Source organism: Lipotes vexillifer, unplaced genomic scaffold (genome assembly GCF_000442215.2).
Source record: "Lipotes vexillifer unplaced genomic scaffold, Lipotes_vexillifer_v1.1 scaffold1094, whole genome shotgun sequence".
Classification (NCBI taxonomy): Eukaryota; Metazoa; Chordata; class Mammalia; order Artiodactyla; family Lipotidae; genus Lipotes; species Lipotes vexillifer.
In genome coordinates this window covers 402,393-417,136 of record NW_006792775.1, presented here as the reverse complement: position 1 = coordinate 417,136, position 14,744 = coordinate 402,393, and the positions used below count along the sequence as shown (strand labels likewise).

The window sequence follows — 14,744 nt, the reverse complement described above, 5'->3', positions numbered from 1 at the left end:
ATTCCTGCTCCAGTTCCCATCAGGGTCCGGTCCTCGTTACCTGTCGCATTTCAGCATGAAACGCTGAGGCAGCCACACGTGGGTGTGGAGGACACAGGCCAGGACCGTCTCTGGAGAGATTCGGAGCGGCAGAGACAACTGGCGACAGCCATTCAGACGTGATGGAGGCAGCTAGTTACAAGATCCTCTGTGCCGTGCACATGCAGGACACAGCCCGCCTATCCTTGCCTCAGTTCCATCCGGGTCTGTCCTTCTATGCTAGTGACTGCTGGGGACCTCGAGCAGGTGTGACTGAAGTCGCTCAGGGCAGTGGATGTGACCACAAAGGGCAGCAGGAGGGGGTTCTTTGGGGTGATGGACTTGCTCTGTATCCTGATTATGGTGGTGGCTACACGGATCCATACACGTGTTGAAATTCATTTTTTACAGTATGTTAATTTTTTAGAAGTCAATTTTACTGCATGCAAAAAAAAAATTTTTAATAGATCTTTCCTATGAAGATCTGCCTGGTCACTTAAGTGTTTGAGGCGCTAAGACATCTGACTGGTTAAACAACTACTCACAATTTTGAGTGTTCTCATGAACGTCATTAATTGGTCAATGTTGTTAAAGTTTAGGGGTTTTAATTTGCCAAGTTTGTGCAAGAGGAGGCCGCAGCAGCTGTTGCAAATACATGTACAGAAAACAACGAGATACCGCTACACACGCCCTGGTGTGAATGCAAAACGGTGCAGCCACTTTGGAAGACAGTCTGCTGCTTTCCTATAAAGCAAACCATAACCTTACCATGGGATCCAGCAATCATGGTCCTTGGTGTTTACCCAAAGGAGCTGAAAACTTATGTCCACACAGAAACCTGCACACAGATGTTTACAGCAGCTTTATTCATAATTGTCAAAACTTGGAAGCAACAAAGATGTCCTTTAATAGGTGAGTGGATAAATAAACTGTGGTCCATTGGACAATGAAATATTATTCAGCACTAAAAAGGAATGAGCTATCAGGCCATGACAAGCCATGGAGGAACCTTAAATGCATATAACTAAGTGAAAGGAGCCAATAAGAAAAGGCCACAGACTGTATGCTTCCAACCCTATGACATTCTGGAAAAGGTAAAAACTGTGGAGACAGTGAAAAGATCAGGGGTTGATGGAGGAGGGTGAACAGGTGGCGAGCAGGGGAGTTCTAGGGCAGGGCCCTGGGTGGTACTGTCTACAATAGCAGACTCGTGTCATTGTACATTTGTCAAAACCCACAGAATGTACACCACCAAGGTGAGCCGTACTGTACATCATGGGTTTAGTTAATAATAATGTCCAGTACTGGTCCATCAGTTGTAACGAATGTCCCAAACTAACGCCTGGTGCTAGGGAGGCTGGGCACGTGCGTGTGCGAGCTCCTGTACTCTCAGCTCCATTCTTCCCTAACCCTAAAACTGCTCTAAAGAAAGTCTACTAATTATCTTTAAAATGCATACAAAGTTTAACACAAGAACTACTGGTTTATAAGAAGTCCCCTTACGCGATCTGTAATTTACGTGTAAGGATTTCATGGGTGCTGGTTGTAAAAGGCCCGAAGCAGGCTCAGGTCTCCCCCCTCCAAAAATGCACCCAAAGGCCAAGGCGCCCCAGGCCCGGGTCTTGCGCGGCATCAGCCCCCTCCCCCGCCCCGCCCCCGCCCCCCCTGCCCGCCGCTCCCCCGCCGCCCCGCGCCCCGCGACTGGGAAAGGTCACTGCACGGGCCGACCCCCCGCAGGTCCCGCCCGCCGCCCCCGCGAGGGTCCCCTTGTCCCCGGGCGCCCGACCCCAGCGCGCCCGCCGAGGGGCGCCGCCGCGGCGGTGGGGGCGGGCGGGCGGCCGGCGCGACAGCTGCGGGGGCGGCCCTGACCTTCCCGCGCGATCGATGGGGCGCGGCTCGGGCTGCGCGGAGCCGGGGCGGCGCTGACCCCCGCCCGCCCCGCTCCCGCTCCCGGGCGCCGCTATAAAGGGGCCGCGGCCCGACGGCCGCTCAGCCCCCGCCCGGCGCCCACCATGGCCACTCGGACCCTGCTGCTGCTACTGCTGCTGCCGCCGCCGCCGCTGCTCCGGGGCTGTGCCGCGCGCCCCGCGCCCCCCCGGTGAGCCCGCGGGCTGCCGCCGCCGCCGCTGCTCCGGGGCTGTGCCGCGCGCCCCGCGCCCCCCAGTTGAGCCCGCGGCCCCGGGGCCCGCGCCCGCCCGACCCCACCCCGCCCCGGCCCTGACCCCCCGCGGCCCCCTCCGCAGGGCCCCGCGACACTCGGACGGGACTTTCACCAGCGAGCTCAGCCGCCTGCGGGAGAGCGCGTGGCTGCAGCGGCTGCTACAGGGCCTGGTGGGGAAGCGCAGGTGAGGGGCGGCGGGATGGGGGGGTACCTGCCAGGGGGCTCCCCAACTCCAGACTAATTCTGACTTGGGGTGGGGAGCAGCGAGCAGGACACAGAGAACAGCACAGCCTGGACCAACTCTGCGGAGGGCCACCTCTGCCTGCTGTGGTCGGACGCGCCCACCCTGCAGGCCTGGTGAGCACCAGCCCCATCCCCCCATCCCCCATCCCCTGCCCCATAGCCTCCCTCCCTGGGGCTCCCCAGGTCCCGGGCACAACTGGACACAGCAATGGCCCAGGGGTCAGGGAGGGTGAAAGTGTCCTGGTGAAACTGCGCTGGTGACCAGAGAAGGCCCAGTTTCGCCAGGTGGGCAGCGGTCTCCAGCACCAAGACCCCAACCCCTAACCTGGCTGTCTCTGCAGGATGCCCCTGAGGCCCCCCGAGGATCGGGCCTGGTCTCCCCAGATGCCTCTTGGACTGAGGGCTGGGGTCATGGTGTCAGAGCCGGCCATCCCTGCTGCTGAGGGGACCCAGATGAGGCCCTGAGGAAGAAGGAACCTACCAAGGGGAGCCTGGACAGGGGAGGGGGGCGGGGGGGCTGAAGTTGGCACCAATAAAGGAGCAATTCAGACCCTGGCCCTGTGAGCCCGCTCTGTGCGCCGTCTGGGTACCATCGAGGAAGCTGCTGCAGGGCAGGGCTGCCAGAGGGAATGAGAGACCCATCCTCGGGATTCTAGGACCGTGGCTATGCCCAGCTACCCTTTAAACCTGGGAAGCCGGCGGGGAGCCTCATCTTTCTGCTTCCATATCTCCTGCCCCATCCACTGAGCTCCCCGGAAGCCGCCCGGCACCTCTGGCATCCACACAGCAAACATTCAGGGGCTCTGGGGGGGCTCAGAGGTCCCCCAGATCCTGCCCTGGGAGGCAGCGGTGAGGGGGCAAGGAGGTTTGTCCAAGCAGGAAGAGGCGACAGGCAGGACCCAGGAGGCCACTCCCCAGTGAAAGGACCTGAGCATGAGTCCTGGCTCCCGGTCCAGGCATGCAGTCTGGATGGGTGGCTTGACCTCCCGGGGCCTGTGGAGCAGGGCCGGTGATGACACCCCAAGTGCCAGGCTGCAGGAGGCCTTGTAGGATCACGGGCACAGGCTCTGTGAAGGTGTTTCAGGCGCATGGCCTGGGGCCTGGAGGTGTGAAGGGCTCCACCCGACCCGTCACAGCAGCCCCTTCCCCACCCAGTGTCCTCTCCCAGCTGCTGGGCTTAGGGGGCTGAGGAAAGATGGAGGTGGGGCAGTTGGGGGCCTCTGCCATGGGCCCCTCACCAGGATGCCCCTCTGTCGGGGCCCAGGGTCCACCCCCCCCCCAGCTGCCAGCTGCCCCGAAGCACAGCCATCCTTGTCACTGTGACCCCGCCCAGCCCCCTGGACGAAGCTGGCTTGTTTCTGGGACAGGCAGGGGAGTCCCTAGGACACATATAGCCTTTCCCTTCCAGACTTAGAGGGTTAAACTCGGGGACAGGAGGTGGGCCCGGAGGGGCACACCTGCAGCCTGAGCCTGAACCTCCTGGACCGCCTTAGGAGCTGTGCCCACGAGGGTTCTGGCAGAGGGGCCCAGCAGCGGGGCATCCCGGGTTGGGGGGCAAGTACAGCAAACACAGAGGCCCACCCCAGCCCCAGCCCGCCCAGGCCCCCGGTGCCCGCCCACCAGCTCTGGGTTCCTCTGTCTTGGGGTCTGTGGGTTGAGCCCCTGTCAGCCCCTGCATGTGGCCCGGTTCCGGCCGGGTAACCACCTGGTCTGCCCCTCCTGGCAGCCGGCGAGGCCTGGCCGGCGGCCGGCGGGAGCCCCCTTGGTGGAGGCCAGTCCTGTGGTTGGTCGGGGCAGTCGTTGTAAAGGATCATAAAGTGGGGTGGTGCCTGGCAGGGGCAAAGTTCGCCCAGGCAGAGACCGCGCCAGCAGCACAGCCGCTCAGAGGGTCCCAGACGCCAGACGGGGCCGCCCGCCTGCCGAGATGGTGACTTGGGCCCTTCTGCTTCCCCTGCTCGCAGCCATGGCCCAGGCCCAGGGTACTGGGGGCAGTGGCAGAGAGCCGGGGCGGCAGGCAGGGGGCTGGCAGGCACCGACCCTCCCTCTCCAACTTCCAGTCTGCTCTGTGGAAAAGAGCTCCTTCGAAGTCAGTGAGAACACGAGTCCCGGGCAACTGCTCCTCAACATCACCGTCCCTGAGGGCCAGCAGGTGACCCTCGGACCCTCGGCCACCCGTTTCGCATTTCGGATCCAGGGGACTCAGCTGTTTCTCAATGTGACCCCGGACTACGAGGTGTGGATGGCGGGCCCAGGGCTGGCTGTGCCCATGGGGTCAGCGGGGGTGGCCGACCCTCCATGGGACCCAGGCGGCCACCCACACTCCTCCCCAGAGAAGGGCTCTCTGGGGATCTTTGGGTCTCAGTTTGCCCAGGGGGCCTCTCGGGCCCCCAGGCTTGGCTGAGGGCTGGCCCTGAGGGGGTGGGGCCCTTGGGGGAACGAAGCTGCCTGGGCCCCGCTGCCCTCTGGACTCAGCATGGATGACAGGGACCTGTGCCAGCACCTGCTGCTCTCGCCCTCCGTTTCCTCACCTGTGGAATGGGGCTGGGGCTGGGCCAGCTGCCCAGGTGATTCCCACACCTGCCCACCCCCGCAGGAGAACTCAATGCTGGAAGCAGTCCTGGAGTGCAAGAGGGATGACACTGTGGTGAGTCTGCCCCCCAGACCCCCTCCGGCATCCCCACGTCCCCACCCTCCCTGTGATGTCAGAGGGCTCCGGCTTGGACCTCTGTGCCCTGCTCTGCCTGGCCCACGGTCACTCCCTGGCGACCTCACCCAGTGGTGTGTTTCAAGTGTCACCTCTGTGCCGGCAACGCCCACACTTGCCCCAGCCCAGACTGTGCCTCGAGCCGCAGACTCACAAACCCATCCCGGACGGACATCACACCCCACAGACACCCCCACCCCGAGATCCAAGGCCCCCCCAAAGGCGCCTCGCCCTGCCAGCTCAGTCCTCACTTCCCCCTCCCCACGCCGGTCCTCCAGCAAATCTGCTGGCTGAGTGGGCCAGACACCAGCATCTTCCGCTGGTCCATCTGTTCCCCTCTTGGCCCCACCCACCCAAGTCCACTCTCCGAATGGCAGGAGAACGATTCTATCCGGTAAAGCAAGCAGCGGTCCCTGCCCTCCCAAATAAAGCGAATAAAGGCCCAGTGGCACGCCGCGCCCCCAGACCCCCGCCCCGGCTGCTCCCTGTCACCTCCTCGGAGAGGCACCAGCCTCCCCAGACCCTCGCACCAGCCAGCTCTGTGGTCTCCCTGAGCCCCGTGGGTGCCCCCCACCCGACGTCACAGCACACCACCCACCAATCTCTGAAGATGAGGCTCTAGCGGACAAGGCCGCTTCTTAACGCGGTAGTGTTGTCACGTCCGGAAAAGGCAGGGGCTCCTCAGCAGCGCAGCATCCGACGTCCATACCCCCCAGCTCCAGAGCAGCCTTCCACAGTTTCCTGCCAGCAAGCTCCACCCAGTGCAGCTGGTTGGTGTCTCTCTCGTGCGTCTCTTTCAACACACGGTGTCCTGATTTTCCTTGAGACTTATTGTTGAAGAAATTCGATTGTTTTGCCGTTTTCCTCATTTGGGGTTTTGCTGGTTGCGCCCCCAGTGCCTGTGTTATTTTTCTCCAGGGCATTCGCACCTTCTGTGCTTTTAAAAAATTACTTTCTGTTCCTTGTCTGTAACGCCTGCTGGAGTGGGAGCCCCAGACAGAGAGCTGTCTTGGGAACTGTACCCCAGCTCCTAGAATGAGCTCACGCGGTTGGGCCGGGGACCCTCCTCCCTCCCTCAGGTGACCCAGCTGAGGGTGTTTGTGTCAGTGCTGGATGTCAACGACAACCCACCCAGGTTCCCCTTTGTAGTCAAGGTCCAAAGGGTGCCAGAGGTGAGTGGAAGGGAGCAGCAGTTCACGCCATCTGGGGCATCTGGTGCCCGGGATGGGGGCCAGAGGGCAGAGGGCTAGTGGCTGTGGGGGTCTCACCCTGGGGGTCTCACCTGGGGGGTCTCACCCTGAGGTTCTCACCCTGGGGGTCTCACCCTGGGGGTCTCGGGCGTGGCCAGACCGAGCCCCCTCCGTACCCCAGGACACTAAAGTGGATGCCGTCGTCATCCCCGAGACAGAGCTGAAAGCCCAGGACCTCGACAAAAATGACATCCTGTTCTACACCCTCCAGGAAGTGACCCCGGTCAGTGCCCCCAGCCCTTCCCTTTGGGTTTCCCCACCTCTGTGCGTCCTCCCGGGGTCCCAGGCTGAGTCCCCCACCTCCCCAGGGTGCCAGCGGCTTCTTCTCTTTGGTGGGTGCGAACCGCCCAGAGCTGCGGCTGGACCGGTCACTGGACTTCGACAGGTGGCGGAACATGACTTTCCAGCTGCTGGTCCGGGTGAGCAGGCCACTCCCGCCCTCGTCCCGGACGCCCATGGCCCCACCCGAGCCGCTCCAGCCACAGGCCCCCGGGCCTGACGGCAGGGCTGCGGTGCTGCAGGACACGCAAGAGGAGAACGTGGAGCCCAGCCACACGGCCACGGCCACCTTGGTCCTGGAGGTGCGGCCCTCCGACCTGCGGCCCCCCTGGTTCCTGCCCTGCATGTACTCTGACGGTTTTGTCTGCATCGAAGCCCAGTACCATGGGGCTGTGCCCACAGGCCACACACTGGTACGGGGGCCGTGGAGGACCAGGGCAGCATGAGCACGGGCCTGGCTGCCACGGGGTCAGAGTGGGTTGTGATTTTCAAGCAAATGTGAACGATTTTTCGTAAACCAATCTTGCCCCACCCCATGGTGGCAAGTGGGACACAGGGCCTCTGAAATTCAAATGAGGAAACAGGGTCCAGCTGTCCTCAGGGCAGAGCCAGCCAGGCCCCTGGGACCCAGTGAGGGACCCCAGGGACCGAGCTGGGTCCCTGACTGCCCCCTGGGGCTACTCCAGATCTCCTGGAGGGGAGCGGGAGGGGCTGAGTGGAGGCCACGGCACCAGCTCCACGGCGTACCCTCCCCTCCCTGTTCCCGCAGTCAGGACCCCTCGTCCTGCATCCTGGGCCCATCTACGCCGTGGACGGGGACTGGGGCATCAATCAGCCCATCGTGTACAGCATCATCAGGGGTGAGTGGGCACCAGCCTCCAACTTCTCTCTCCATGCAACACCCTGACCCCGTCCCCACATGGGCAGAGCGAGCTGCGACACTGGGACCTCAGGCCTCCAGAAGGGACTGCGGCCAAACCCTCCCGCCGTCCTCCCAGGAAACGAGAACGGCTCGTTCTCCATTGATGCCGGCACAGGCAACCTCACCATGACCAAGAGCATCCCCAGCCCCAAGACCTTCCTTCTGCTGGTCAAGGTGGGTGCCCGCACGGCCCTTCCTGGGCCTCTGGCTACAGGGCTCACCCTTCAAGGACCTGCTGGTCACTGCGGCCTCTCCAACCCCCAGGGTGAGCAGGCGGATCGCGCCAGGTACTCGGTGACCCAGGTCACAGTGGAGGCCCGGGCTGCCAGCGGGAGCCCGCCCCGCTTCCCCCAGAGCCTGTACCGCGGCACCGTGGCGCTCGGCTCTGGGGTGGGCGTGGCCATCAAGGATGCAGCTGCCCCCTCCCAGCCTCTGAGGATCCGGGCCCAGGATTCTGAGTTCCCAGTAGGCGCCGCCTGGTCCCTGGGTCTGCCCGGCCTCCTGCCATGGGGGGGTTGGAGCGGTCTGGGGAGCAGCCTGGGCTCAGGACTCACTGGGGCCACGTCCAGGACCTCAACTCGGCCATCACGTATCGGATCACCAACAACTCTAACTTCAGAATGGACGGGGAGGTCATGCTGACTGGTGCTTCACTGGTGCACGCCGGGGTCTTCTATGCAGAGGTGAGAGGCAGGCAGTACCTCCGAGGGCCAGGGGTCAAGCTGGAGCCCAGGAGGGACAAGCCCCCTTCCTGCCCAGGTTGAGGCCAGGAACATGGTGACCTCAGGCACAGCGACCACGGTCGTGGAGGTTCAAGTCTCAAAACAGGAACCCACCCCCACAGGTGAGCCTCCCAGGGACCCCAGGTCGGCTCGGGGAGGGCTTCTTGCTACGGGCAGTGGCGAGCCTGAGCCCTGGCCCTGGCCCCAGGCCCCCCGACGTCCCCAGAGACAGCAGGAACAACCAGAGCCTCCAGCGGCACCACGTCGGAAGCCCCTCGTCCCCCTGAGCCCTCTCAGGGGTTCTCCACTACCAGCTCTGTGGGGAACAGCAGCCCACACCCCTCCTCAGGCACAGCTCTGAGGCCTCCGGCCTCCTCGACGCCTGGGGGGCCCCCCAGTGCAGGAACTAGCCCCTCCCCCCCATCAGCCTCACCCAGTGGGGCCTCAGCACAGACCTCGAAGCCAGGAACCTCTCTGCCAACGTCTCCTGGGCCCAGCAGGACCCTCCGGCCCTCAGGTAGCACACCACCTTTACCCTAGTTACCCTCATGCTCTCTGACTCAGGACTCTGGGCGGCCACTGTGGGGTAGGGTCCACCCCAGGTCGGCCCAGCACGACCATGGGGACCACGAAACCCCAAGGCGGGGTCTGGCAAAGAGACAGGTCCTGGTGGGCCCCAGGAGGTAAACTAGGGAAGATGTGTGGAGGGTGGGGCAGAGGCCAGACTTAGGATCCAGCGACCCCCCCAATTCCCAGGGCCATTCAGCCCACGGGCCCCGTGCTACCCTCAGCTCCCTGCCTGGCACGTTGGCCCCCTACCTCCCACCTGGAACTGGTGAGCACCGACCCCCTCCCCGCTCCCAGCAGCCCGGCCTATCGGGGCTCCCTGGCGGGGGCCAGTGGCACCCACTCCTCCAAACGTCATCTCCGGTGGCCAGGCCTAGCCTGCTCTTTGGGTGTCCCGAGCTTGCCTCAGGCTGGCCCGGGAGTGCTTGCGGTGGGACAGCAAGTGGGCAGCGGTGTTGCCAGCAGGGACGCCCGGGACCGGAGAAAGCAGCACGGCAGTGAATGGCAGGCCAGTCACAGGCCGCGACGAGGACCGGCGCTTCTCGGTGGTGGAGATGGCGGCGCTGGGCGGGACGTTTAGCGCGCTGTTCCTTCTGGCTCTCATCGCCCTCATAGTCCTCGTCCACAAGCACTACGGCCACCGACTCAAGTGCTGCTGTGGCAAAGCGCTGGTGAGACCCTCGGGGTGGGGGAAAGGACAGGAGAGAGGACCCGGGGGCGGTGGAAAAGCGGCAGGATGGAGAGGCAGCGTGGAGGCCAGGAGTCCATGCGGGAGATGCAGGGCAGAGGTGAGGAGGGAAGGGGCGTACACACCATAGCCCACAGATGGGGGGGAGGGCAGAGAGAGGCAGAGCATCTAGCTGCCTGTCTCTGGGGGAACAGTGGTGGTCTGAGCCCAGGCCTGGTCTGGTTGACTGCTGGTTTCCGCCTGCCCCCCAGGAGCCCCAGCCCCAAGGCTCTGACAACCCAGCCTTCCTCAACAACCCCGACGAGGCCAGCTGGGCGCCAGCTCCTAGCCCCTCACCCAGTCCCATCCCGCCGGCTCCCCCAGAGCCTGCACCCCCAGAACCCAAGCCCTCCAGCACGGAGACCCTCCGCCGAGTCGCCGAGTCTCCTGCGGTGGCCCTGGATGGGGACGGCCCGGCAGCCGTGAGGTCCATCCTGACCAAGGAGCGGAGGCCTGAGGGTGGCTACAAGGCGGTGTGGTTCGGCGAGGACATCGGGGCCGAGGCCGATGTGGTGGTCCTCAACACGCCTGCCTCGGAAGTGGACGGTGCTGGCGACGAGGGCAGCGAGGGCAGCGGCGACGAGGGCGCAGAGGCGGGCCTGCGCGGGGGTGCCCAGGACGCGCCTGGCTCCATCTACCTCTAGTGTGGCCGCCCCTCCTGTCCCGGCGAGTCTGGATCACCGGAGTCGGCTTGGTGGCTCTCCCCCCACTCCACTGCGCAGAATAAAGTGACATTTTCGGATCTGCTGGGACGCGTGGGGTCTGCCCCAAGGGGCTGCCAGTGGGGGTTGTCAGGACGTGGTCCATTCGCTCCTGCCCTGCACTGAGTCCTCCCCAGAGGGACCGCCAGGGGCGCCGTGGGGGCGGAGAGGGGTGGGCGGGGTCGTCCCCTGCCTAGAGCGCTGGGTGCTGTTTCCCGTAAACCACCTGCTGCGCCCGCGGGGCTTCCCAGGCTCGGTGCCAGCTGGTGGCCAGGAAGTTCCTCTCCTTGTCTAACCACGGCCGACCCAACACAGAGATTCTTCCCCTGGGGGAGGCAGAGGAGCCACGTGGCCAGGAGCCACCCTCAAGGACACTCATTTGGGAGAGCATGGGCCCGGGGACCTTCCAGGGGGTCACACTCCTGCGTCTGTGGGCTACAGTGAAGGCACTAAACACGCTGGGGCACCCTCGGAGGCACGTGGTCCAGGTGGCTGGGCTGTGACGGGCGGTGCGGGGTGGAGGGGGGTGGTTTGGCCCAGTGCGACAGTGGCCTGCAGGCCCTGGGCCCTGGGCAGCAGGTGGGGCCAGTGGGTACACAGGACAGAGGCTGTGGACGCGACCCACAGCCACGGAGTTGGGGACCGAGCCCCCTCCACTGGCTTCCTCAGGGTCGATCCTCAGTCAGGACTTCAGCCCCGACCACCGCCACTGTCCCTTATGCATCACTGGCGGTTTTTCCTCACGAAAAGGCATTTCCGATTCCTTTCCGAATATTTTAATCTCGACAGTATTTGAGTATATTCTTGCCTGGACAACTGTCACTGGTAAGAATCCAAAGAGCACAGCTGCACCTCCTCCCACGCACCCCCCTCACCCGCTGTCCGCTCAGGGACCTGTGACTGGTTTTGTTTCTGATCCCGGGGGGTCCCCAGCTTATCCCACCACGTTGGCTGGCGCCCCAGACCCCCGCAGCGCTGGGTGAGGAAGGGGAGCGGCTGGACCCCGAAGGGGCTGTGCCCTGCGGCAGCCAGGACCCCAGTGCCGCCCCCGGCCCCGCCCGCGGAAGCACGTGACTTCCCCGGCCCCGGCCCCGCCTCCGGCCCCCGCCACCATAAAAGCGCTTGCTCCGGAGCCCCAGCGGAGCCGAAATTTCCCGCGCCGGCGGTGCCAGTACCAGGTACTCGGGACTCCCAACCCACGCGGAGCGAGAAAGGCAGCGACGGCCGTGTCGGACCCCAGGTTCGCTCCGCGGAGCAGTGACCAGGAGGGGGCGGGCAGAGCGGGTGACGGCGGGGGGCATGGGGCCGGAACTGGGGACCTGGAGGCGGAGGTCGCGGTGACGCGCGGGGTGGGGTGGGTTAGCTTTCGTTTTCCCGCAGCGCGCGGTTTCGTTTTCCTACGGCTGTTCCCGTCGCGCCCCCGCAGGGCCCAGCCCGGACGCCGGCTCGACACCTGTGGCCTCTCGTGTGCCCGACGGCCCGCCGCATCTGTAGCCACACCCATCGCCTCCTTGGCCAGGACTCACCTGGGCAACACCGTGGCCAGAAGTCCTCAACTTCCATCTGTGACCCCAACACTTGGGACCCCAACACCCGGGACTACCTGCGGAGACTCACGCGGAACCCTCCTCTCACCTGCGCCGTCCCCCGACTGCCCCCGCGACCCCAGCCCTCGCCGCGGAGGGCGCGCCGCTCTCTCTACGCCCAGCCCTTGCGGAGGGAGCAATGGCCGTGGCTCCCGACGGGTGAGCCCGCCGCGCTGCCCGCTGCCGACCCCACCCCCGCCCCCGCTGGCCCGCGCGCGCCCTGACGCCCGGCTGCTCCGCCCGCAGGGGTATCCCGCGCGTGCTCTTCGGAGACTGGCTTCTGGGCGAGGTCAGCAGCGGCCGCTACGAGGGACTACGGTGGCTGGACGCGGCCCGAACGCGCTTCCGCGTGCCCTGGAAGCACTTTGCGCGGAAGGACCTGGGAGAGGCGGACTCGCGCATCTTCAAGGTGGGACCGCAGCCCCGCCTGGGGGGAGGGCCGGTCCAGGTCCAGGCCCAGGCCCGAGTGTCCGGGCCGCGTAATCCACTCAGTCTCTCTCCCCAGGCCTGGGCTGTGGCCCGCGGCAGGTGGCCTCTCCGCAGCAGCGCAGGTGCCCGGCCGACCGCCGAGAGTGCGCTCCGAGCTTCCTGGAAAACCAACTTCCGCTGCGCGCTGCACTGTACGCGGCGCTTCGTGATGTTGCAAGACAACTCGGGGGACCCTACCGACCCTCATAAGGTGTACATGGTCACCCGCGAGCCGGCGTGCGGAGGTGAGGAGGCCACGGCAGGGCTGCCTGCAGGGAGACTTGGCTCTGTCCCGGGAGCAGCCGCTGGGTCGGATTTTCGGTTTTAGAAAACTGGCATGGGAGAGGCTGGTGCCAGATTGCTGGGGGATGGCGGGGCGGGGGCGGGGGCGTGTGGCGCGGCCAGGGGGGACTGGGGATTGCTGGGAGGAAGCTCATGGGCCTGTTGGGACCAGTGAAGGGGAAGTGCGGTTGAGCTTTGAGGAGCTGCCCAGGGATTCACACCTAGGTGTCCCACTCCAGAGTTCCAAGTCCCGTGTTCCCCCAACCCTAATTCTCCCTCAGAAAGCCCAGGCATTAGCCGGGGGGAGGACGAGGCCCTTGGAGATGCCCCACCTACAAGGGTAAGGTCACTCTGCCCTCTTGGATCCCACCTTGGGGCTGCCCCCTCCCACTGGGCTGGGGAGCTGCTGAGTTATGCTGGGACTGTCTGTCCTCTCCTGCAGGATGGGCTTCTGGGGCCATACCTGGCAGCAGATGCTGGCGAGAGGCTGGGGCGTGGGCTGGCCCGGCTGAGCCCTGAGCCCTGTGCCCCAAGCCCAGCTGGAGATGCTGGGGACCTATTGCTCCAGGCTCTGCAGCAGAGCTGCCTGGAGGACCATGTGCTGAAAGCTGCGTGTGGGGTGGAGCCGATAGCCCCTGGGGCTCCTGGTGAGGGGCTGTTGGAGGGGGATGCTCTGCCCTGCAGGATTCTGTGTGCCAAGGGGAGGGACAGGCAGGACAGCAGAGTCCCCAGGGAGAGAGGGCCCGGGGGAGGGGGGTGCCCAGCAGGGACGGTGCTGGCCAGAGGTGGGCCACCATCCCTGCTGGGCACAGGTGAGCCTCCTCAGGTCCAGAGCTCCCTGCTTGGGAGTTGTGCCCGCCACAGTGAATGTGGCGCCACAGCCCCAGGCCCAGGTAACAGGAGCTAGGGGACATGTGGAAGGAAATGGGAGGAGCTGGCGGCTCGGGTGCCAGCTCAGGCCTGCCTTCCTCTCCAGACACAGGCCCACCCCCAGACCCCTGGCAGCCCCAAGAGGCGGAGCCCCGCACCACAGCCTCCCCCAGTGCCTGCACCCTGATGGCAGGGCATCTGCACGTGGCTGGTCCCACCTGCTCACAGCTCGGTCTGCACACACTGCACAGCTTGGGGGCCCTGGACTTGACCATCACATACAAGGGCCGAACAGTGCTGCAGGAAGTGGTGGGGCGCCCGAGCTGCGTGCTCCTGTATGGCCCCCCCGGTGTAGGTGGTGGGGCTTCAGAGCCCCAGCAAGTAGCCTTTCCTAGCCCCGCCGAGCTGCCCGACCAGAAGCAGCTCCACTACACAGAGAAGCTGCTGCAGCACGTGGCCCCCGGCCTGCAGCTGGAACTCCGGGGTCTCAGGCTGTGGGCCCGACGCCTGGGCAAGTGTAAGGTCTATTGGGAGGTGGGAGGGCCCCTGGGCTCGGCCAGCTCCTCCACCCCCGCCCGCCTGCTGCCCCGGAACTGCGACACCCCCATCTTTGACTTCGGCACCTTCTTCCAAGGTCAGTGATGCACCTGCCCTGGGGCTGAGGGCCTCCCCGCCTCCCCCCAACCCCCCTCACCAAAGCTCTGTCCTACAGAACTGGGGGAGTTTGAGGCCTGCCGGCGCCGGGGCTCCCCTCACTACACCATCTATCTGGGCTTTGGGCAGGACCTGTCAGTGGGGAGGCCCAAGGAGAAGAGCCTGGTCCTGGTGAAGGTGAGGTGGAGGGTCCCTGGGGTGGGCGGGGGGGGAGGCTGCACACAGCCCTCCCCCTGCCTGACCACGCCCTTCCCACAGCTGGAGCCATGGCTATGCCGGGCATACCTGGAGGGCGTGCAGCGCGAAGGCGCGTCCTCTCTGGACAGCGGCAGCCTCAGCCTCTGCTTGTCCAGCTCCAACAACAGCCTCTATGATGACCTGGAGCACTTCCTGGAGCACTTCCTGATGGAGGCGGAGCAGCCCGCCTAGGCTGGGCCCCCAACCCCTCCCGATCTAATAAAAAGATCCCAAGAACCAGTGCTGGTGTCCTGACCAGGAGCAGGCTTGAGACTGGGGCTTGGGAGGGGCACTGTGGATGCGAGCCTCACCCCACTTCACGGGAAGCCTGTGACCTGTGGGCCCAGGAAGGG

The 14,744-nt window shown here is 64.9% G+C and overlaps 3 protein-coding genes across 3 annotated transcripts; all 3 read left to right on the top strand.

Moving 5' to 3' along the window:
- Nucleotides 1-2,030: 2,030 nt before the first annotated feature.
- SCT (secretin) lies at nt 2,031-2,887 on the top strand. Its single transcript, XM_007465992.1, has 4 exons — nt 2,031-2,116; nt 2,262-2,363; nt 2,444-2,536; nt 2,764-2,887. The coding sequence occupies exons 1-4, from the start codon at nt 2,031-2,033 to the stop codon at nt 2,885-2,887; spliced, it is 405 nt and encodes a 134-aa protein (XP_007466054.1).
- Nucleotides 2,888-4,346: 1,459 nt separating this feature from the next.
- CDHR5 (cadherin related family member 5) lies at nt 4,347-10,237 on the top strand. Its single transcript, XM_007465919.1, has 15 exons — nt 4,347-4,401; nt 4,480-4,655; nt 5,016-5,066; nt 6,206-6,298; nt 6,498-6,599; nt 6,685-6,795; nt 6,898-7,068; nt 7,425-7,515; nt 7,654-7,751; nt 7,842-8,042; nt 8,147-8,260; nt 8,337-8,421; nt 8,508-8,816; nt 9,329-9,537; nt 9,806-10,237. The coding sequence occupies exons 1-15, from the start codon at nt 4,347-4,349 to the stop codon at nt 10,235-10,237; spliced, it is 2,298 nt and encodes a 765-aa protein (XP_007465981.1).
- Nucleotides 10,238-12,019: 1,782 nt separating this feature from the next.
- On the top strand, nt 12,020-14,583 carry IRF7 (interferon regulatory factor 7). The gene is made up of 8 exons (XM_007465918.1): nt 12,020-12,039; nt 12,127-12,289; nt 12,386-12,593; nt 12,912-12,970; nt 13,073-13,242; nt 13,584-14,134; nt 14,213-14,331; nt 14,413-14,583. Exons 1-8 carry the CDS (start codon nt 12,020-12,022, stop codon nt 14,581-14,583), a joined length of 1,461 nt encoding a protein of 486 aa, XP_007465980.1.
- The last annotated feature ends 161 nt before the right edge of the window (nt 14,584-14,744 follow it).

Bases quoted from the DNA above. Each gene is read 5' to 3' on its own strand.
- IRF7 (XM_007465918.1), top strand. From the start codon at position 12,020: ATGGCCGTGGCTCCCGACGG. The intron at 12,594-12,911 runs GTGAGGAGGCCA...ATTCTCCCTCAG, and splicing joins CCGCGAGCCGGCGTGCGGAG to AAAGCCCAGGCATTAGCCGG. The intron at 14,332-14,412 runs GTGAGGTGGAGG...CCCTTCCCACAG, and splicing joins AGAGCCTGGTCCTGGTGAAG to CTGGAGCCATGGCTATGCCG.
- CDHR5 (XM_007465919.1), top strand. From the start codon at position 4,347: ATGGTGACTTGGGCCCTTCTGCTTCCCCTGCTCGCAGCCATGGCCCAG. The intron at 6,796-6,897 runs GTGAGCAGGCCA...GCGGTGCTGCAG, and splicing joins CTTTCCAGCTGCTGGTCCGG to GACACGCAAGAGGAGAACGT. The intron at 8,261-8,336 runs GTGAGAGGCAGG...CTTCCTGCCCAG, and splicing joins CCGGGGTCTTCTATGCAGAG to GTTGAGGCCAGGAACATGGT.
- SCT (XM_007465992.1), top strand. From the start codon at position 2,031: ATGGCCACTCGGACCCTGCTGCTGCTACTGCTGCTGCCGCCGCCGCCG. The intron at 2,117-2,261 runs GTGAGCCCGCGG...CCCCCTCCGCAG, and splicing joins GCGCGCCCCGCGCCCCCCCG to GGCCCCGCGACACTCGGACG. The intron at 2,537-2,763 runs GTGAGCACCAGC...CTGTCTCTGCAG, and splicing joins GCGCCCACCCTGCAGGCCTG to GATGCCCCTGAGGCCCCCCG.